Here is a 22,954-nt window from a genome sequence, read left to right on the forward strand (position 1 = left end):
GGAAATCAGAGCTTAGGAGTAGAGTTCTAAAAGGACAAAAACTTCAGGCTTGTCTATAGAAACAGGTCCTTCAAACAACACCTGCCATTTCTAAGGACAGCTGAAGAGCTGGTATCACACATCCAAAGAAATAAATTCCTAAAATATTTGGATTTTCAAGTTTTTCCGTCACCCTGAAAGAAGCCAGAAGTTATTTTAACGTGTTCACTGTGAGCAACTACATGTTCACATTTAGTTGCTCACAGTGAACATGTTAAAACTTGATGTTTTACTTCCTTCCACATTTATAATCAGGGTAGGTCCAACACTTTACAAAAGCCACTCACATTAAAACACCAAGTTATTTTCATAGGGAAACATGGCTAAATTCAGTGATTAGCATCAGAATTTAAATAACAGCATTTCTCTGTGGAAATCCAGTATTTCTTCTAGTTATAGTTTTTAAACAAACCTAATCTCTAAAATTAGAGAGTGATCTATTCCAAAACCAAATGCTACTTTTAAGAGCTTTTCATTTACATCAAAGTGTTCATTAAGAGGACAACTTAAGAAGAGAAAATACTCAAAAGTATCTTTTCAGAAACATAAAGCACTTGTTATATCTGCTTTTATCACCCAAATAATTGTATTCATAACAAATTTATCATGCAGCTAATTTAACTTGTCTAAGTGAAAATAAGATGCACTATATTTGCAATATCTAGTCTCAAGGGCCACATTTCAATTATTCTTCCTACCCAGCATAATGACATATAATTAAATTGTAATCTTGCCAAGACAATTTTACACATTTCCTGTAAATACACAGATCAAAGCAAACTTATTAGCAGTTAGAGCATCTATCATCCTCCTAAGTCACTAATCACTTTATGGCAGCCCAGATAACCAGCCAATGTATATTCAACATACACTCCACTTACACTGCTACTGTCTTTGCTTTCCATTTTTAACACCAAGTAAGCTTTTTACTGAAATTTAATAGGAAAATTTAGGTTATGGACATAAATAATATTATAGACGAAGGGACCCACAATACACCATGAAGTTACATTTACACCACAGCTCTCAATGTTAATTTTCAGTATCAAGCACAACTTCTACAAGATACTCTCAGAAAACAAAATGTAACAATCAGTCAAAAAATAAAGTGTTTCATTTACTGGAAATACATGTTCATTGGTTAAAGCCAACAATTAGGATAGTAAAGGAATATAGATTCTGATAATCAGTTGGGTTTTCTTTTGTAATGTGAACCAGTATGTGAACATTTCCATCCAGTGAAAACCAATCCTCTAATTCCAAATACAACAATACAATAATATTCCAAATACAGTAATACAATTCCTTTAAATAAAAGTGACCTCAGTAAAACAGCATTTCTCTAGACAGCACACACCAGCCACCTCTGGCATAAATAATTCTTCAGTCAATTCTGATGTAACTGTGGTAAATTCATAGAGAAGTCCAGCAGTTTACAAGTGATCAATTCAACATTCTACACCTCAATTTACAAGCACCAAAAAATAAAATAAAATGCAGACAAAGCAATGTATATTTTACCAAGTTTTTAGTTTTCAGAAGACAATTTTAGAGTATGTTATTGTTTAAATCAACATAAATCACTATTTATTAGAGCAGGAAACATTTTATTTAAAACTTTATTACTTAAAAATTAATACCCACCTCACAAAATAATGTAAGCTTGTCATCTGGTAGAAGACCATTAGCTTCATCTAGTAAAAAATCTCTTCGGATAAATTTCTTAAACCCCCAGTCCTTGCCTTGCACAAATCGATATGCTCTTTGGCTTTCTGATAAAAAATTGTGTACAAATACAGCAAGTTAAAGGAAAATATTAACAAAGAGCACCCAATTCCACATCAAAACTCAGTGTTAATAAAAAAATTCATCAGTTTCACACATTTGGATCACGTGCCAACAGAACGGATTAAAGCCTTTTTACTACTGTAATAGTGTGATTTTATAAAACACTTGATAGAACTTGGTGGAGCACAATTTGTAAACTGAACCATATCCTCTCATTAGATCTCTCAGGCACCAGCCAGCACAAGGATTTTTCAGTGAGTGTTTGAGAATGCCAATGTGTCAAAAGAGGAATTGTTCAGAGGGAAGCACCATTACAATGAATTTGTCACCACAAACCCATCCTGACAACGCGCTGCAGTTGTCACAACAATCTGGTTTGACTTCTTCCTGAAATGGAAAATCTTGTTTCACAGGTTGAAATTATTTTGAAATACAGTAAAAGCATTAAAATAGCAAAACAGAAATGAAAGCTTTCAACTACTGAACTATCTTTTGGTCATAAAAGATATTAATTATATTTATCTTTTGGCACTAGTTGTAAGAATTATTTTTTTTTTAATCCATCAGATTAGCTGTGACCACACAACTTTTTTTTTCTAAAGCTCACAGCCAAAAAAGAATTCCCACAGTCATGTCAGTGCAAACACATGTAAATTCAGTAAGATCACACATCTTACATGGCTGGTTGACTGAAAAGTGGCCACTTGTTCCTCAAATCAAACCACAGGAAAGGGCACCCTATACTTAAAGTAAAATATGGGAAAGAGGTTATTTGGGAATGGCTTTGAGAATTTAAGTAGAATAAAGCACATTCTGAATTAAGTTTAGAAGGATTGTTCAAAATTAAGACAGCAAGAATACTGAAATAAAAGCAGAGGGGGAAGTAGGGAGGGATCTCATGAAGGGTTCTTTCTTAAAGAACGTTTCTTTTATTCCAAAAAACCTGGGCAAGAAACACATCACCATCTCATTTGCTGTACACAGCAATGAGATGCTTCAGCTAAAGAGAACACTTCAGAAGTTTAAGTCAGAGGCTTGTAATAAAAGCAAAGTGTTTTTCATGACAGAATCTGTTCAAATACCTCCAAAATAAAGCCATCAGCAAAGCCAGACTTCCCTACACTATTGACCTTGGCAGCACCACTGGAACACACTGGAGCATGTACCACAGAAAACACACACATGTCACACACTGCCCTCACCTCCAAGAGCTGGAAAAATTATATTCAGAACAGCTCTCCACTAGGATTATATCAAGCAAATTATCCTGTAGATTTTCACTGTATTTTCAGAATATACTGAAGAGCCACCCAGGAGCTGCCATGCAGGAGGTGTGAGGTCTCTGTCCCTGTCGCCTCAATCACACTCCTGGATCAAGAAGCCCTTGCCCATGCAGAGTACAGCAGCAGAGGGAAATGCATTCCCTCAAGTGCAGTGTGGGCTTTGAGGGCAACAGCACAAACACACAACACTGCTCACATCTGAAAATCTGTATACCAAGGAGGAAAAACACGTTTTAAAACAATATTATCTAGTTTTTTTGGCATCTGGTTTAGTGTTTTCACACTTTTACCAACTTTTAACCTCATTACCTTGAATTAAAGAAAAAAAAAATCAGAAAATCACATTCCCAAAAGCATTCACAAATTTCTTCTCTAGATTCAGCCCAATTCTTTACTCTGCAGACTTAGATTTTACTCTTAGCAGCAACAACCAGTGTTAACCCCCAAAATTAAGAACCAAAATAGAGCAGCACAAAAGTGCAAATGTATTTTTCTTCTAATAAAGTTAAAATGTTAGTTCACTATCTGTTTCATACACAGTTTCAACCCTTGAAGCAGCAGCCTATGCACAAATTATCAATTTACAAGGGACAGTGGAAGTGGGGCATCATTTTCCTGTCTCAGTAAATACACAGCACCCACAGAAGCAGATGGCAAATGGCTGGAGAGTCCAAGAAATAAGACTTCTGTTGGTTATTTCCCAAAGTGAAAAGATATTTATAACTCCTGTGGTGCCAAACCCAGCACAGCTACTATTGCAGAAGCTGCAGACACACCCACCCTCAGGATTTTTAGCACTGCAGTGGATGATGAACCAGAAGATGGGTCAGGATTTGGGTGTTTGCTACAGACTAGAACAAACAGGTCACTGGAGACTGGGGGACAACAAATCAACAAGAACCCACAATGAACCACTAAGGCAAACAAAGGGCCAGCAGGACCTGGCTAGAGACTAGAACAGATTGCCTGGATAAGCTGTGGAGTCTCCATCCTTGGAGTTCTCAAAGCACCCCAAGTCCCAAGCAAACTGCTCAGGCTGACCCTGAGTCTCCAGAGCCCCAGGGCAAACTCAAAAATTCTATGCTTCCATGATTATCCCTAAATAGGTTTTGATGCAGTTTCACATTTTATTACAAATACCGATCCCCTCCAGGACTGTGTCAAGCCCAGATGCATACATCCTCCAAATGTACACAAGTGTAGCTGTGCTCACATAAACTCCAGAAGAGGAAGTCTGCAGGGACTGAAGAAACCATCACCATCAGTGTTAAAGGATTAGGAGAGTGAAACATGCATGTGAAACATACATATTTACCTTCCTTCCAAAGAGTCTAATAATTTAATTTTTACATTTGAACTCAGTTCTGTGGGTTTAATTGGAAGATTACAAGTGGGCCAAGTTACTTAAGGAGAAATAGCATGAACTTTGGGTATAAACACTGCAGAACTACAAATTTTTTTGCAAGAAATGCAGAATTTGCAACAAAACAGGACCTGAAACATCTCTTAAGTCCTGGAGTAGAAGAAGGGAAGAAAAACAGATATTCTTCATATACAGGGCTTGCAGCAGAATAAATTCAGTGCAGATCAGCATTAAATTATTCATTTCCACAAGAATCCCAGCTTTCCCAAACAGCATTTCCAATGAAGGTTGTGCTCACAAGTTTGAAACTAAGAGCCTTCCATACATTTTTCAAATCAACAAAAACAATTGAATCAAATCATCAGGAATTTCAAAGTCTTCTAACTCCTTGGGTACGTGGCACATGTTGTTAAATTGATTACACAGTAAATCTGCTGAAATAGACCAAAATATTGTAAAGGATGCCTAAAAAAGTCCAGCCATCTCTGCTTAGCCTATTTAGCAATGGAAAACAAATACTTCCAATGTAGCTACAAACAAGCAAATACACCTCTCCTAACAGGAAACAAGAATAATCTGCTGGAAAAACGAAGTGACAAGGACCTGGAGTGACAGCATTTGGCAATGTGCTGTAATTTATACTGCTCAGGATAGAATTAACATAGCTCAGTGATCAGAAACGTGTGAAACATGAACAGGATTTTATAATTATGTTTCTAAAAGGAAATTAAAAAAGGTATTTTAAAAGTTTATCTCAATATTAAATTCTGCTCTCAACTGAAAAAAATAACATTGCTGATGTTCTTACAAAACCACATTAATATTCCCTTACCCATTGCTTTTGTTTCTTCTCTTTTAGCATTCAACAAGGAAAATTTGAATTTTGCTCTGACTTCACTTTTTGGACAACTGACTAAAAGCAAATACAATGACAAGTAGTCTTTGCTTTCATCATCTAATCCCTTTGGATTCACTCTCAGGCACCTGAAAAAAATGGAGAAATTGTAATTTTTAATGGTAACCAGAGTAAATTCAGAAATACTTTTATAAAACACAATCATAAATGCTGCTGAAATAAATGTTTCCTTTGTGATTACTGACATTTTGAAATTAGAACCAATCCATACCTACAATAACCCTCCAAGAAGTGACCAAGTTTTAACATTTATTTTTAATTTAACTTTACAATTTTTGTGAGCAAAATAACCCCAAAACAAAACCAAAGCACTTGCTCAAGTAAAGACCTTACCACTTCATTTTGTCATTTGGCCCTGATGAAAATGTAGAACTCTTTAAAACTTCACCCATTTCTTCACGGCAAAAACTGAAGTTATTAATGGTCCACATGTATGAAAATTTTACTACTTTAACCTGAACAAAAGATTAGAAAATGTTAAGAAAATTTAATTTACATATCAAGCATTAGGTAGGAGAACTACTTAGATCGTCAGCTATATTTATTCAATATGCCAATAACTTTAGGTTTTTTTAACAATTATTATGACAACAATAGAAAATGAAGCCATTGGAATTTATGTAGATTACCTGGGTGTAACACCAGCTTTCAGCCACAGGTCCACTGGACATCTCCCCAGGAGGAGGTGGGGTGGGAACCCTTGACATTGCCACTTATTGCAGGTTTATAGTATCAAGAGAGCAATCCAAGCTTCAGTAATTCTCCTAAAAAAGGAATTCATACATTTTGTTCACCCTTTTTAGGCATGGGAAATACAAATCTCATCTTACTGTGTTTACTAAATGATGCATCTGAAAATTAAACCTGAAAAGAGGACAGTGGCTCTGCTGGGTGTCACACATTAACAACCACTGGTGCTCAAAACCTGCAGGCTGAGCCCTCACACAATAATTTATAAAAATAAGCACCTCTGCATCACACACTACCACTAATGACAATATTTCAACACCCCCTTTGCAAATTACACTTTGGCCACTCCAGAAGTGTTATAACTTTCTTCAGGCTCTCCTCCTTTGACTTGCAGAGTACCCAGAGCACTCAGTCATTAGTACAATGCCTTAGGTTTTCACCCAGACATAATTCACAAGATCACTCAGCCACCTGGGAGGAGAATAGGTTGACACAACCCTGAGATTTCTGAATGGAGGGTAAGAAAAGAGACCTGCATTTCAAGCAGTATTTTCCTTCACTGATCTTTAACACCAACAGACAGAGCTGAAGAACTACAATAACACAAAGCCAGAAAACAGTTTCACTCAACTCCTAACAAGAAATAAAGTGATTTTGTTATAAACTACCAAACAGAGCACTGCAGCTCCTCCTGCCCACCAGGAACTTGCCTGGTCACTCACACCTGGCTAGACAGCAGTAATTGGGCCTGGCCAATGAAGAAGGTGGGCAATAGGAGGGCAGCTCTGGCTTCCTGGCTGGCTCTCCTTTAAGGGAGGGTTTGCTGTCAGCTGTGGGCAGATTCCTGTCACAAGCACAGCCTCTCACTTAAACCGCTTCATTAAATTGCTAAAAAAGTGAAATGAATTCTGATCAAACCAGAAAAAAATCAATTATTTCTGCCACAAAACATTTTCTCTTAGTACAGAAAGTTTCTTTAAACATATCCTGCTATCACTTAAAAGCAACCAACTTTCTGCAACATTTGACTGCTTCACTGTACAGCTCTTTTTAGCTGTGATAGAACAGCATTAATTGTCTTCCTCAAAAGATGTGATTGCACATCACTAATCATGATGGAACTCTCCAGGGATGGAGCAACACTTAGAAACAAGGTTTTATGCAAACACTGGTAAAAAGACACTGCAAGAGCATGTACAATTCAGTCATGATATAACAAGTTCATTATTCCTACAGGAAGAATTCTGCTCTGTGACATGCTGTGATCCTCACTGGAGGTTTTCCCCTCTGCCTTTCTGGTACTGCTTCTCACTCATGGTATGAAGCAGCCCTTCCACATCAAAGCCTGCTGACAGGTGATTGCTCTGAATCACAGAAGTATAAGAGCTTGAAAAGAAAGCTAATTTCTCAGTTTTTACCAGATGAGGAAGCAGATGCTTTATAATAATATGCCTTAATGAAATTCTACCAACAGATCTGCTATGACAGGGTGAAAACAAAATACTGAATAGGTCTGTAAGATATGGATCCCTGAGACATTGAAAACTAATCATAAACACAATTCAGCTGTCTTTAACAAATGAGTTTTCCCCAAATAGAATTTGTATTTGTGGCAACATTCAGTACTTCATTAGTACTTGCAATAAATGAAAACCAACATCATCCCTAAATTTAAGATAACCAAACTGGTTTGCTTTTTTTTTTTTTTAAGCAGGAAACAGATCTATTGTGCATGTTGTGTTTACACAGTTTTTGCTTACATGTTTACAATTGGTTTTGATTCTCTGTACAGAACCACCCAGAGTAAAACTCCTGGGAAGGATACATATGAACTTCTGCTTTCATAAAGCAAATATTAGCACTTATATTACCATCACTTCTGGAAGCACATCCTACTCAGTGGTGACAACTGAAGCTATTCCCCCAATGCAATGGATTTTGACACAGAACCATATCCTGAAAGGGTCAGAACAGCTTACCTCAGCCTTACTGACTCTGCTTGCTGCTCCTCGATTCTCCAAAGCTAAAAGCAAGAAGAATACAGCCCATTCCTTATTCTGTCATTTGCATGAGATGCACAAGACTGTCTGGTCTCTCACCTGTACCTCAATTCTTCAGCCCATTAGACCAGTCAGCTCCCAGTAACCATGAAGGAGCAGCAGATCTGAGCCAAATTTTCTCTGAAGGGGTTTCTAAATTGGAAAAGCCTGAAAATAACTGCTGTACACAATCTCTTTTAAGAAAGTGTTCAGTGACCTTGGGCCAGTTACCAGTAGTTATCTGCCCACTCCCATCTCACAGCTAAATCAGCTTGATTCACTGAGAATTTAACTCTTAGCAAAGGTAGTTATTTGCAATTATTTTCAGGTTCATCTGTTGCCCTGTCTCTGTACCTGCTCTATCCATGGCAGCTGTACTTCAGAGGCTGCTTTCACCTGCTGCATGGCCTTTATTTAAGGAAGGCCTGATTTTACCTAAGTGCACTTCTCAGGTCATTCTGAACAGCCTCAGCTTTTTGTAAGGTTTCCCCTTTACAGCACTAGCACCACACAAATGATTTTCATGACCTCCTGATACACCTCTAAGGAACAGATTAACACTCCACTTTTTTTGCACAGATTTACTAAGCCAAACACATTTTTAGACTGAAAAAATTGGCAGAAAGCAGTAACTTTAAATCCTTGATACTGGAAGTCTGTGTTGAGGAGCTGTCTGTATTTTTTAGTACATCTGAGCACACAACTTAAACAAAACAAAGGATCAACCAAGACAAACTGGATAATGGGAGAATGAATAGACAGAGTTTCTGATGCTCTGTTAACATGTACCAAAAGGGAAAAGGATGGAAATGGTTTAGCAGTACTGCAGATCTGCCCTTCCCTTTATTAAATCAATTAATTGGGATTTGGGTGGGGTCATGTGGATATTTACCAGAGTACAAGGTGAGAGAGAACACAAGCTTTCAAGATGCTGTCCTAAAGTGCAGAGGTGTTTGGAGAAGGACTTTTGCAGTCTTTAGACTGACAGCCAGACCACACTGAGTGGCCACCACGGCAAAGAGGACCCTGCACAGGCAGCCTGAATGTGAGAATAGAGATGCAACCCTTTGTTCTACAGCATTCTACGTGGGGAGGAGACTAAATACTACTCTGAAGAAATTGTTTATGAATCATTGATCAGCCACTGTCATCAGCTGTGACAAAATGGTTTTCCAAGTACCAACCCCTCATCACAGCCTATTAGACCAAATGGTTGGGAACAGAGAGAGCTGCAGTTCACAAAACCAGTCAGGGAACAACTGGGTGGAATTCAATCAGGGAACTGCAGGAAGACAGGTCTGCTATCTGCAGGATGAAACAACTTAGAGGGACAATTTTCATGCTAGAACCTGCATTTATTACTCTGCAGGCTACCATGAACAAAGCAGCAGAAATGAGGGAACATTATCAGACAATAGCTCCAAGAATTTTCAGGCAATGCTGTGCCTGTCTGGACATGGCCCAACAAACCAGTCTGTGTGGCCATTCTGCCAGGCAGAAATGTCTGACCATCAGGGCAAACATGCACTGGGAACAGGAAAACAAGCTTTAATGGATGGGGTAAAAGAAGTTTCTGGTTTTCAAAAGGAAAATGAGATGTATTTTTAAAGGGTGTCAAGTTCCTTTGTTTGGAGTTTTTTCTAATGAACTGATATACTGAATGTTGTACAGCAGCCAGTGCTGATTTAATTCAGAGTTTGTGCTCATTGTCTTCATTGAACACTTTGTGTTCAAAGAAAAGGTCAAAGGTTCTTTGCTGGTACTTCCAGACCCCAAACATGATGGGCTTATCACTTCTTCTGCTGGTCTGTTAAGGAAGATATTGGCTTCACCTGATAATTGCTCTGCAGTTAGGCCAGATTCTGTTAAATTTGGATCTTCCAGGAGCTGATCCTCCTACAGTGAGCATGTAGGCAGAAATAACATCAAAAAAAGGGAGATTTCTCAAAGCACATTTTATTTAGGAGTTAACTGAAGTGCCCTTCTAGTCAAACAAATACTTATGCTAAACTTAAAGCCATGTGAAATTGATTATTGTTCATTAATTACCTGCACACACAGTGTAAAGAAAGCACAGGCTACCTTCCAAAAAATGTATTTGCACAGATTTTTTTATCAAAAGCTGTATCAGATCTCCATTTTCTTAACTTTTAAGAAGAGATCTTAAGATTCAAAGTGACTTCCTACATCAATAACATCAATTCCAAAAATATTTGTTGTTTTCCCTGTCTGAAATTGAGTATTTATCAATATTATTCTAACCAAAGTTACTTTTCCACCTCTTGGAGCTAGACAAGAGCACATTCCCAGTCTCTTACATCTTGTGCTGGAATTATCTCAACTTTTACACTGTAAACGTGACTAGCTTGTTAAGAAAGCACCACATAGACAGGAACACACAAAGAAGAATTTTCTATGTCCCCAGTAATAAACCCACAAAACACTTGCTAAAGCTGTTTGAAGAGCTGCCCTGTCAGGAGGATGCTGGGCCTGGCTGTCCTTAGGAGCAGCTCAGTGCAGGAAGCAGATCCCAGGAGATCTGGGACCCTCCCATGGCAGGCACAGTGCAGCAGGTGCACACGAGGCGTTGCACATTAAACCACAAACAGCAATGGTTTACTGTGGCATTTCAGTGAGGGACTGCAGCCAGCACACTGCTGGTAGGATGGCTGAACAAACTGTCTTCTGCAGGGTACCCAACACACCCCAAAGCCTGCCAGAATCCAACCTAGGGATGGTTCTCCAAGCAAATCAGTGACCCTCTCCTGCTCCCCCAAGACTGAGAAGAAAAGCACATTGTGAACTCAGTGATCAGGTCCTTCCTTCCAGCATCCCTTCTTCCCAGGGCTCAGCCCTCTAGGATCAAAGTGGCTCCCTCCAGGGTCACACCAACAAATTCCAAGAGCATGTACTGCATATTCCACTCAGATGGTGACAGTCTTTTCCTGAGCAGGGCTCAACGCTGCACAAAATGCAAAGCTGTTGTGAATTAACTTCTTGTCCCCTCTCTGGAAATACTAGTATTTCATCAGTGGCTGAAATAAAGATCACCTTCTGGAGTTTAACTGGAAAATAACACTCTGTTCCTCCAACTTTTTTATTCCTAGTAAATGCATAATTCAGAACCCAAATACAGTTTGTGAAATTTTGACAGTGTGGCTTTAAACAAAAAATCCAAAATAAGTCCTTCTTCATTTAGTAACATCAACTCTCAAAAACCCATTCAAAATAAACATGGTATAGTTACAGAGACACTTATTTAATTTCCTCTCATTAAATGATCAGTGAACAAAATATTACATAGTATTATATAATTACTATGTAAGTGTTTTATGTAAAACTATCAATATTTGTTCAAGGATCAGTTTTGTTTTTCAAATTACAAAGAAGGCAAATTCTTGGGGAAAACACCATCTTCTCAGATCTTGGCTGAGGAAGAATATATTTATGAATATAAAAATGAAGGAAACAAACAAACCCAATCAAAATAGTTATGTCTGACGTGAAAGACACTCTAAGGCCAAAGACAAAGTTATTTCTGCACTGCCCTACCTGGACCCAGCTGGATCACACAGTTCTAGGCAGCATCAGCTTATAAAGACCTAACTATTTAAGAGTGAAAAAAGCCATGTTCCTTTCTCATTGATCACAGAAGGATTTGTGTAACAGACACCCACCACATAAGTGGGTCACACTTATTTGGTGGCATGAAACACCTATGGCTTGAAATTTTTTCTTTTTGTTAAAGAGTTTGTCTTATGAGCTAATTAAGCTTACACAAATTCCTGCCATTTTTACTAGTAAGTAGAAAAAAAAAATGAACTTTGCAAAAAATAGGATTGTTTTCTTAATTAGGAGGATTTGCATCCCTTCACAATTGATCTTTTTGAAAGAATTCCTGTTGTATTTCCTAAACTGAGTTTCCTGCTGGATGATCCACAACACAATAACAGATGCCTGAAAGGTCTATTAAACTCAGGCAGTTTTCCAATTTGTTCAGTTATTATCTCCTCTGAAAACACATTTAAAATATACCTACAAAAATTTAAATACAGTGTTCGGCATTTATTGATTTTTTTCTATCACTGCATCATTGGAGTGAACAGAATAACTCACACTTACACAACTGCAATATCATATATCCATCCCCTAACTTAGAAAACTTATAGGTTAAGGAGATACTACACTTTATGTTACTTGTAGTACTTCCTACATGAAAAATTCCTCCTTTTTGGGGCAAAAGAAAGGAACAGCAGTTGGGCTGCACACAGGAAACCCCTGTGACACTTACTGAAGAGGCAGCCTATAACACTTAAAAAAGGTTTGAGGCTTTTTTAGAACATGATATTAAAAAATGCTTATTTAAGTATATGTTTGCTCTGGAACCATGCAATAGCAACTAAGTTTACAAAAACCCAAGCTTTGGGGCTTAAATCAGAAGCTCTGGCTGCTCCTGTGTGCTTCATGCTTACCATGTCACCCTTGCCATCCCACAGCTCTGCTGGAAGCCTGTGCCCTGCCAGGAGACACAATCAGCAGCCACACCACGAGCCAATTCATGACTCTCTGCACACTTTTCCAGAGAAGAAAAAAAACACTGCCATGGACTGGGCTCTGACAGCTGAGAAACTCCATATACACCGTGTCACCCCTGCCTGGGGACAGTAAACTCCAGCAGAGAGAGGGCAGGCAGCTGGGGCACAGACATCTCAAAATAGCTGCAACTGAGACTCCAGAATTTAAAAGCACATCCTCACGGTGCTTCCAGCAAAAAAGCCCCAGCAAGGCACAACCCAGCACGTGGGAAATGCCCAACTTTTCAGATGGATGATGGTGTACCTCTGACTGATGACTCTGAAGTCAGCAGCTCAAAATCAGCAAGGTAATACTATTAATTGTAAAAACAATTAAGTTGCTTACATGTAATTTTCAGGCTTTTCTCTCAGTTTTCTTTCCTATCCTAAGGCTCTGAAAAATAAAGTTGAATTTTATCTCAGCTGTGAGAAAGCCCAAGTGCTCCAACAGAGCTGGAGCTAAAACTGTCTAGTTTACATCAGCCAAGCTCACTGATAAAAATCCCTCAGCATTAGCCTTGCATTATTGTTCTGTAATACAGGAAACCCACTGTGCTCTGTATTAGATATCCCAGACCATCCCCTACAGCAGTCATCTATGCATTTCCCTGGAGAAGAAATGCAAGATTATTTCTTACAGCATTTTTCATTTTCATTGCCCAGTCTAGTTTTACAGGACCCAAAAGAGGTGTATTTCCACCACGATTCCTCTTGGGAAAATATTCTATTCAAATAATCTATTGCTGTCGGGGTTTGTTTCCTGGTATACAGCCAAAGTGATCTTTTCCCCTCCTTAGTTTCACTCCATTACTCTTACTCCAACAAATCACTGACATGTGAAAAGTATATTAAATGAAGACTTTTTTTTCCCTAAATGCTTCAGTTACACACAATCAAGAGTTCACCAAATCAAAAATGCTAATCTTAACTTTCTTCTTTGCACTTGGAACAGGAGTTTGCATAAGCCAACAGAAAGCTGATTCCAATTGTAACAAAGAAATATCTTTATCTAGAAGATTCACAGCTAGTCTTGGGTGGTTTCGGTTGTTTTGGCTTTCTTTTCTTTTAAAATCCATAAGATTTGTGGAAAGCACTGGCCTGCACCCTCTGGAGACAGGTGCTGCATTGTCATTTGCTGCAAAGGAGCTGAACAGAGCAGCAGAACGTTCTCCTCATTAACTTCTGCAGACTGGCATCACCTGCAAAGCTCACATAGAATTGGTACAATTGCTTTCAGCAGGCAAAAGCTCATACTCACAGATGCTCTCAGGAGGAGGCTGATCAGTCATTTGTTGCCCTGTTACCTCTCATGGCAAAGCAGTGGTCACATTTGTGCACACAGCTGCATCTTGGAGATTCTGAGAGTCACAGCTCATTTCAGGCCTCCTCTATGCCTGAGTGTCAGACTTAATGCAAAAAACAAGTGATGTTTTAAAGCTAGGAAATTGAGAAAAAAGGCCTAAAACTCAATTCTGCCAGAGGACCAAACTGCATTTGGTGTTAATTTGCCCCAACAGTCTTGAAATTGAGCTAGTCAACAACAGCTGATTAAAAACATCCTAGGAAAGACAGGCAGGCCAAGAGATAGAGCTGCACACACACTTGCTTTGGTGACTATGAAACAGTAATCTCTAAAAACCATCAATGCAAGCAAAACTTAACATCTCAGGACTGAATGTCGGTCTAAAGCTAAACTGCTTTAGACCCACAGAGATAAAGAAAATCCTAGAAGTTCATAGAATCATAGAATATATTGAGTTGGAAGGATGATTGAATCCAGCTGACAAATTTGTGCAACAGAAACTGGCTTCTGAATTTCAAAGGCAAGTGGACAACTTCTGTCATTCAAAAAAAATCCAGGTACTGTTCTGCTTATACTTCAGGACTTAAGAACCATTCTGATATAATCTGTTTGAGATCCCTTTTTTCACTACAAAAACAATCCAAAGCTTGGCACTTTCCTGTAAGTTTCCCCACTTACACACTCTCAGTTGCTCAAGACAGAAGAGTATTTCCCAAGTAAGCAGCAAGGCAAAGAGGGCTGGCACAGGCCTGTCGGGGTGGCCTGGCTGTGCAGTAAATAGATTTGGTTTCATCTTGGGTGCTGTCAAACAAGGCAGACCAGAAGCAGATCTGAGTCTGCTGTTTTCTGCCTCCGTGCACACACAGGAGACACAACCCCGCAGTGAATCATCCTACCCCCCACACACCGCACTGCCACAGCAGAGAAACAAACAGCAGGAAAAAAGGAGATTTACTACCAGGAAATCAAGAAGTCAGCCAACTCCAAGTGCCGAGCCCCTCTTTACAAGTGACTCTGGAAACCTCTGAAGGCTCAGACACTGTAATTTATTGGTAACCCAGACTAACACTTGATGATGTTACTGCCATATATCTTTCCCCTCAGCACTCAGTGAGCAGAGTCTCACACTTGTTGGAGGGGATGGCACCTTTCCAAACACAACTGCTATTTAATCACTAAAAATGATGCCTGGCCTGTAAAATAATATTCAAAACCACTGGCTACAGAATAAAAGTGGATTTTGCTTGTTGATCTTATTAATATAACTAATCATAGAAACTAACTCTGGGTATAAAGTTTGCCACACACAAATTTTGAGCCTATGGAAGCTTTTCTTTCACTTCTACTTATGCTTTCCTTCTCTCTTCCCTTCTCCTTTTTTGTAAAGGGGAAAACCCCCACTTCAGCAGAATGTAACTAAAAATGTTGTGGGTTTTTTTTTTTTTTTTTTTCCTGTAAGCAAGACAGGACCTCTCCTAATAATCACAAGCCTCTCATGAGATGCAACAGTATTAATTAAAGTATTAATTAAAAGTATTAATTAATAACTTTCAGATTTATTTACTGTATTTTTTACCCTGGATCAACCACCTGCCCAGATGGTTTTGCAAAACTCACCTAAAATGTATTTATGCAAATTTCTTCAGTATAAGAAGTTTCAGTTTCTTCTATACTATATCACCCATCAGAACACAAATATTATTCTGCTGCTATTTTTAATTTAAATTTGCTTGCTATATGCACATAAATAAACAAAAAAAAAATCTACCTTGACATATTCTGCAGAGATCAGAAAAACCCAATGAAAAAAGATTTCATACATTTTATTCCTCTGAAACCACCACATGCCAAGTGCATGCCAGATCCAAGAGTGAGATCACACCCACTTGGACAGTCAGTACAGCAATGCATTACATTAACCTGCAATCACACAAATCAGCCAGAGACTTCAGACAGCTTCGTCTTCAGAATAACATTTTCAGAACTGAAATAATATGACTTTAAATAAGTTCATACAGACTCTATGTGGAACTTCCAAATGCATGAAAAAACCAGCTATAAATCCAGATGTACACAAATAAATGCTGCATGTAACTTTGCACACAGCACAGACACGTTAGTTAAAATGACTATTTTGTCCTGCTACAAGAACAGTTAACTTGATATGTAAATATCTGTGTGTTCATTGGTACATCTGATACTTACAAAAAGGAGCTAAGATTTAATACTTTCATTGCATATTGCTCCATCCCTGAAGCTGAAGAAACTATATTAACCACTCATTATAGAAACTCATTACAAACAAGTTCTGGTTTTATCTTCAAGAGTTTTGATTGAAGTAATTCTGAAATTAATCTCAGTTAACAAGGAATCTATCTGTTTTAAAATTTAAGAAAAACTGCCACTAAAGAGTGATGGTTTTGTTGGTGAGGTAATGTCTCCATATGAAGTAATTCAGAGCCCTATTGTGAAGACAGTAAATACGTGTCTCCTCGAAAGAATTTAGAGGAATTATTAGCTAATCTGAATCACTAGATTAATTTATTAAACTTGAAACAACAAATAACTTGTGTTCAGATTTTACTTTGACTTAACCCAGTGATTTTTAACTTAAACTCTGTGTACTGAAATAATCTGTATTTCATAGGCTACAGGCCATGCTAATGGAGAAAGCAGATTCATCAACAGAAACCGAATCTGAATAAAGAAAGCCAGGAAAATGAAAGCTTTGGTTAACTTTTCCAATGAAAAAGTCAGCATGGAACAGAGAACTAGAAAGTAGAACACCAGAGGAGAAAGTTATACCAGCTATTCCTCAGGCCAGAGGAGTTCAATTCCAGTTGTTCAGGAAGCAACTGCTGATGCAACCACCCCAAACCCTTTTAGAGACACCCAAGTCTAATTAATTTGCTGAACATTCAGCACACAAGAAAACAAGGCATTTGAAAGAAATCAAGTGCAAGTCATCACCCCCCATTTCCTTCATCTCCATTGGCGGCCCTGCTCGCAAATCGATTTTGCAAAAGACTTGACCAACTGGTAAGTGAGCTCTTGGGAGGGGACCAACATTAAAGGAACTACCAGGAAGGAGGCCAAGAGAAAGCTTGGCTCCCAAGTTTCACCCAGTGATCCTTTCCACTGCACAACAATAAGAGGTTCCCACCCCATGAACTTTGGAAGTTTCCCAACTGCTGGAGACATTTACTCCACCAACAGCAGCACTGCCTATGCCAAGAGCTACTCTGTTGCGTTCTCCCTGGCACACAATTGCTTTTCCTTAAAGCACACAGGTAAATTACACATTGAATGATACTTCACCCTTGAACTACTTAAGAATTCAAGTCACAATATAGTGCAAGGAGCAAATGCCACATCTGATACAAACTGTTACAACTAAAAGTAGCATGTGTAATATTTTTCACCAAAAAATGAAGTGATAAATGGCTTCTGGGAGATGCAAGGCAGTATCAAGGATAAGTAATCCAGGGAATTTGGACATGTGAGCTCTCTGGATTATTCCATGCCAATGACTTTCTGAATTAGCTGAAAGAGTATCTGACTTTCCACTACATTTCCCAAATGTTATATGCAAACACTCATCACAACAACGTTGACAGATACATGCATGGTTGCAAAGTGATTCCTTGTAGAAAACATAATAAACCTTGTAGCTGATAAAGAATAATTTTAAGCCAGGCTACCAAAATACACATTGGAAAGCTATTAAATTTGGATAAAATGGAACCTCAACAGAGTTGAGGTTTCTAGCTGAGGGTTCTTAGGTTAAGCTCTCTCCAATACTGAACATACACTCCTGCCAAAATTCCACCACACAAGTTGAATAGCTTAAACATTACCAAAATTCCACATTTATGCAAAACACTCACTCTGTAACACAGTTACACACCCTTCTTAAGAAACCCACTGAACTAAGGCAAGCAACCATCTTCTCTCAGTTAAGACCTACAACATCTGAATTACCACCACTAAAACACCTCCACCTCTCACAGAGCTGCAACAAATTTTCACTAAGTACCAAGCACAAGCTGAATGAGAGATTTCCTACTTCCATCTGAAGGGACAATTCCAATAGGAAGCCTTTTGATATGAGTGGGACAAGAAGCAACAGAATGTCACAGGAACATGAACTGGAAAGGGAGGAAGGTCTCTTGTGAATATGTACGTATTTTGTAGAGGGGAAAGGGAATTGTGGAATGGTTTGGGTTTGAAGGAAAATTTAAGATCATTTCATTCCAACCCCCCTGCCATGGCAGGGACACCTTCCGTTGTCCCAGGCTGTTCCAAGCACGATCCAACCTGGCCTTGGAGACTGCCAGGCATGGGGCAGCCACAGCTTCTCTGGGCACCCTGTGCCAGTGCCAAGGCACAAGAGGCTCTTGGAGATCACAGGCAAGACCATTAGTCAAGCACTGAGGCAAGTGCCTTCTACTTCATCCCAAAAATGCAGGGCCCAGGACATCCAGGACAAAATGCTGTCTTTATGCTTTGATTGGGAGCACAGCATTTGGAAGACCCTAGGATTTTACGACTACAGGTACCAGGTTGCTGCTTCTGGGAAGTATACCAATCTCACTTAAGACTTCCTTAGTCTCAACCAGGTTTTGCTAAATACACAGGAAGCAGACTGCTTTTGACAAGGAGACAGAAATGCCCATAAGGAGCATATGAACCTGTCACAACAACTGTGAGAAAAAAACCACCAAAAATATCCACTTGTCATCAACATGAAAATGTAACAAAAAAGAAAAAAAGCAGACTGAGGTAGTTTTGTAAGGCAAGACACACAGAAGCCTACGCCTGAGCATACCAAAGCACCTGGAAACATTCAACAGGACAAATTTCTAATTACCACCAAATTTCTCTACAACTGCATGGGATGCAGAGAGAAAAAAAGTGAACAGATGTGAAGAGACTGTAGATGAAAAACAATGCAGACTGTCTGCCAATGCAGGCAGAAAACCTGGGAAGAACGAATGAAGCAAGAAGTTAGTGAGATTTAAGTGCAAGTCAACTGTTCCCTGTTGCTGTACTCAGCTATTTCTTCTCCACTCCAACTTATGTTGATAATGACAACTGGTTTTATTCTCTCTACTGTATATTTATGTTTAGGTGTTTTCAAAGGCACAAAAATCAACAGAGAAACACAACCTGTAGGACAAAAAAAAAGGAAGAAAAAAAGTAGTTTTATGTGATCTCAACTGAACATGCAAAAATGTAAACAGCATGCACTGACGGTTGAAATCAGTGATTAGGGCCAGAAAGAGAACTTGGTAGATTTTCAAATTCATTTTATATTTGTCTATAGCATATACAAGTTTTTAATAGCAACAAGTAGCTTGTGCCGCCTATGCAAGTACAGAATGTAATTCTTTATTTTCACTGACAGTTTAAAAGCAGGCTGCAAAGTACCAGAGTTAAAAGTTTGGCAGAAAGCTGTTTCAAGGGAATATAACACCAAGGATATTTCTGGATATTTAAAATCTCAGATTTCCAGAAGAGAGTTAAACACAGTTTCTGCTGATGTACCAAAGCTTGACGAGTTTGCAACTTTATACACAAAAGGCATATTGTTTAAAAATTATTTTCCCTTTCCTGAGTAAATATCCCCTTGCAGAGTGAGGGGGAAATAACCATGCAATAGACACACACTGGAAATCCTTCACAAACATTTATGGTTGTCCTGGCCACACATCCCAGAAGGCCCAGAGAGAAACCAGGTAAAATACTTTGAGAGGTGACAGTAACTGCTGAGTACCCCTCTAGAAAGGGTTATTTGTTTCCAGAAATAATACAACTTCTAGTAAAAAACAGAAAAGGAGACATTTTTTGTTAACCTTTTTTCTTATGGTTAAAACAAAACGCCTTGGCAGTCATACAAATGGTTTAGCTCAGAACCACTGTGGTAAAAATTCCTGTAAGCATATGGGATATCTATCAAAATAATGCCTTCTGCAGAACTGATAAGAATAAGGAAGGACCCTACTCGACTCTGTCACAGATTGTTCTTCCTGGCAGGAGGTTCGAGACAATCCACTTTGTCCAAATACTATTTTTATGACTCTCAAAACCTATTTAGAAAAGAAATTAAGAATACAGTCACAAAGCAAAGCTACGTTTTAAAACGGACTGCTGATTTCAGAATCCTACAGTTAAAAAAACACCAAGACCTCATCGATATCGCTCAGGCTGTTTCCTTTGTTTTGCTATTTTCCATTCTTTAGGATCTTTCTCACCTGCTTCTGCCCTCGAACAGCCTCAGTGTGATGCAAATTTTCCCCGGACTCCCGGGAATTTCAGCAGACGACATCATCAGGTGAAACCAGCCTGAGTCAACTCCACTTCCTGACCACGGCTAAGATGGTGCACGCAGCCGGTGAAGCGAGGGGAGCTTCCCTCACACACCATCCACTGAACCCTGCTGCAAACTTTGCCGCAGCCCAAAGACGGCGAACAACCAGAACAACCTCCCAAACAACACTCCCCCTCCCCCGCCGCCTCCTTTTGCTTTCTCACACGGCGTCAACTTCCCAAACCAAACCGCACTCGGGGGTATCGAGGGCACGGCCGGAGAACGCGGCGCTCCTCCGCGGGGCTCTCGGCGGCCGAGCGGCGGGCAGCGCTCACCCGGGGCCTGCAGGAGCCCGAGGCGGGCACCGCTGGATGCGGGGATCGCCGGATCTCCGGACCGCGGACAGCCGACACCGCCCGGCCCGGAGTACGGCGGCCCGGCCCGGCCCTCCCGCAGCACCTCCCGGCGCTGCCCCGAGGCCACAACAAAGGCTTTTCCCCCGCACCCCGCACCCCCGGCCCGGCACGTACCGGATCGCGGCGCTGGCGGGGCGGCGCGGCGGGGCTCATTCCGCCGGGGCGGGGACGCTGTGACGGTCACCGGCGCCCGGCGAGAGGCGAAGGCGGCGAGCCCGGGCGGCGGCGGAGCCGCATCGCTGCTCGCGCCGAGTCCCGCTGCTCCCGGCCGTGCCCGCCCCACGCTCAGCACCTCCCGGCTCCCGCACGGCCCCGCTCCCGCTCCCGCCGCACTTCCGGGAGGGAGCGGTCACGCGGCCGCGGGACGCGCCGCTTCCATCCGGGAACGCGCGCGGGGCGGGGCGGAGCGGGAGCCGAGTGGGCCGAGCCGAGCCGAGCCAAGCCGAGCCAAAGGCTGTGGGTGAACGCTCCCGGGCTGCTGGGGAGCTCAGCAGCTCTTCGGGGCTCACAGAGCTATCCCCGAGCACGTGGCGCAGGACTGCGTCCCGATGGTTCTGGAATAGCTCCGCTCCTTACCAGGAGTTTTACTCCAGTCTGTTCCAGAAAGGAGCCCTTCCCCGTGCTCAGGTGGAATTTTCTGTGCCTTCCCGTGGCCTCGTGTTCTGTGCCTTTTCTGTGCCTTCCCGTGCCTTCCTTGCCCGTGCAGAAGGATGGGGCACCTCTTCTATGGGGCTGGGACAAAGGGATTGTTCAGCCTGAAAAAGAGAAGCTTGGGGTGACCCAACTGTGGCCTTGCAGTACTTGAGGGGAACTTACTGGGAAGATGAGGCTATTTACATAGCACATAGTTACAGGACAAGGGGGAATGGGTTCAGATGGAGAGCAGGTTTAGATCAGATATTAGGGGAAAAAAATGAAGGTGGTGAGGTCCTGGCACAGATTTCTCAGAGAAGTTGTGGCTGCCCAATCACTGCTGGTGTTCAAGGCCAGGTTGGACAGGGCTTGGAGCCACCTGGGATGGGGAAGGTGTCCCTGCCATGACAGGGGGTGGAACAAGGTGATCATCAAGGTCATCTTCTAACTCAAACCATTCCATGGTTCTCTTGCTTGGCACCACCAGGAAGACCCTGATATCGTCTTCTTGACACTCCCTTTAGGTATTTATTCACACTAATGAGGTCCCCTCTCAGCTCTCTCTTCTCAAGGCTTAACAGGCCCAGCTCCCTCAGCCTTTCCTCATAAATGTTCCAGTCCCACAGTTATCCTCATTGCCCTCCTCTGGACCTCTGCTCCAAACGGTCAGCAAGGCTCCTCTGAGCACTCCTTATTTACTTATTTTTTATTTTGTTTTGTTTTTCAGATGACGTTGACCTGAAAGTGACCTGAAAGTGACACTTGCAAGCTCCATCTGCTCCCCAGTAATGGGGCTGGAGAAGAGCCAGTCCTCAGTGACTGTTCCTCCATGTACAGGGCTGGTGTTGGGCTCTCAGCTTCTCACCATGCCCTCAGATCTGCTCCAGGCTGGCACACACATGGGCTTCAATATCTTCAGTCCACAGCCCCTGACCAGGACTCTTCTGCTCCCTCCACAGTTGTTCACCACCCAGCAGTTCTGAGACCTGTTGGTCAGATCTGTTTCCTTTAGAACCAGGTGAATTTCTCTACATCACTGAAGTAGTTGCTTCTAAAAATAAATCGTGTGATAATTTGTAAATTACATGCACAGCAGTGCAAAATTCCCCGTGGAGATCTGAAAATAAAACTTAAGCAATATGTTTTGCTTTGTTTTTCAAACAAACAGGGCTTTAAAGAAAACATCCTCTATGGAGACAATTAAGACCCAGTGACACCTTAATTGCTTCTCTTGAGAATGAGCACTAAGAATACACACACAGAGCATTGTGCTGTGTAAGGATACCCAGGCTAGCAAGGTCTCAAAATCGATACAACTGCATTAGTGAGGCTCAGAGCCCTGGATAATTCATCCTGCAGAGAAAAACTGCACTGACAGGGCCATACTGCCTTTGGTAGTGCTAGTTCTCTCAGAACTATTTCATGAACCTGTTCAGCACTGCACTCTATTTTCAGATGTCTCAGCGGTTTTTGTTTATTTGGAGTCTTTTCCACACCAGCCCTTTTAGGAAACAGCTTTACATCCACAGCCAGTGCTTACTCCATTTAGTGAGGAGGATTCTTGCAGGCTGCTTTTATGTTGCCCACTACTTAGAAGAAA

General features: G+C 40.7%; 1 protein-coding gene across 2 annotated transcripts in view; it reads right to left on the bottom strand.

Annotated features, from left to right (window-relative positions):
- SPOPL (speckle type BTB/POZ protein like) overlaps positions 1 to 21,074 on the bottom strand; it is a 33,031-nt gene extending 11,957 nt beyond the window's left edge. Inside the window, exons 1-5 of one of the 2 annotated variants that reach the window (XR_001990047.3) lie at positions 20,836 to 21,073; positions 6,019 to 6,153; positions 5,723 to 5,844; positions 5,306 to 5,457; positions 1,684 to 1,811 (exon numbers count right to left, since the gene is read on the bottom strand). Coding sequence is in view for 1 of the 2 variants with exons in the window: in XM_009087783.4 (XP_009086031.1) it covers positions 1,684 to 1,811; positions 5,306 to 5,457; positions 5,723 to 5,844; positions 6,019 to 6,096 (480 nt within the window). In the remaining variant the exon portion in view is untranslated. Of the gene's footprint in view, positions 1 to 1,683; positions 1,812 to 5,305; positions 5,458 to 5,722; positions 5,845 to 6,018; positions 6,154 to 20,835 lie in introns of both variants that reach the window. The other variant, XM_009087783.4, reaches the window with a different exon arrangement.
- Positions 21,075 to 22,954: the final 1,880 nt, after the last annotated feature.

This window comes from Serinus canaria, chromosome 7 (assembly GCF_022539315.1).
Source record: "Serinus canaria isolate serCan28SL12 chromosome 7, serCan2020, whole genome shotgun sequence".
Lineage (NCBI taxonomy): Eukaryota > Metazoa > Chordata > Aves > Passeriformes > Fringillidae > Serinus > Serinus canaria.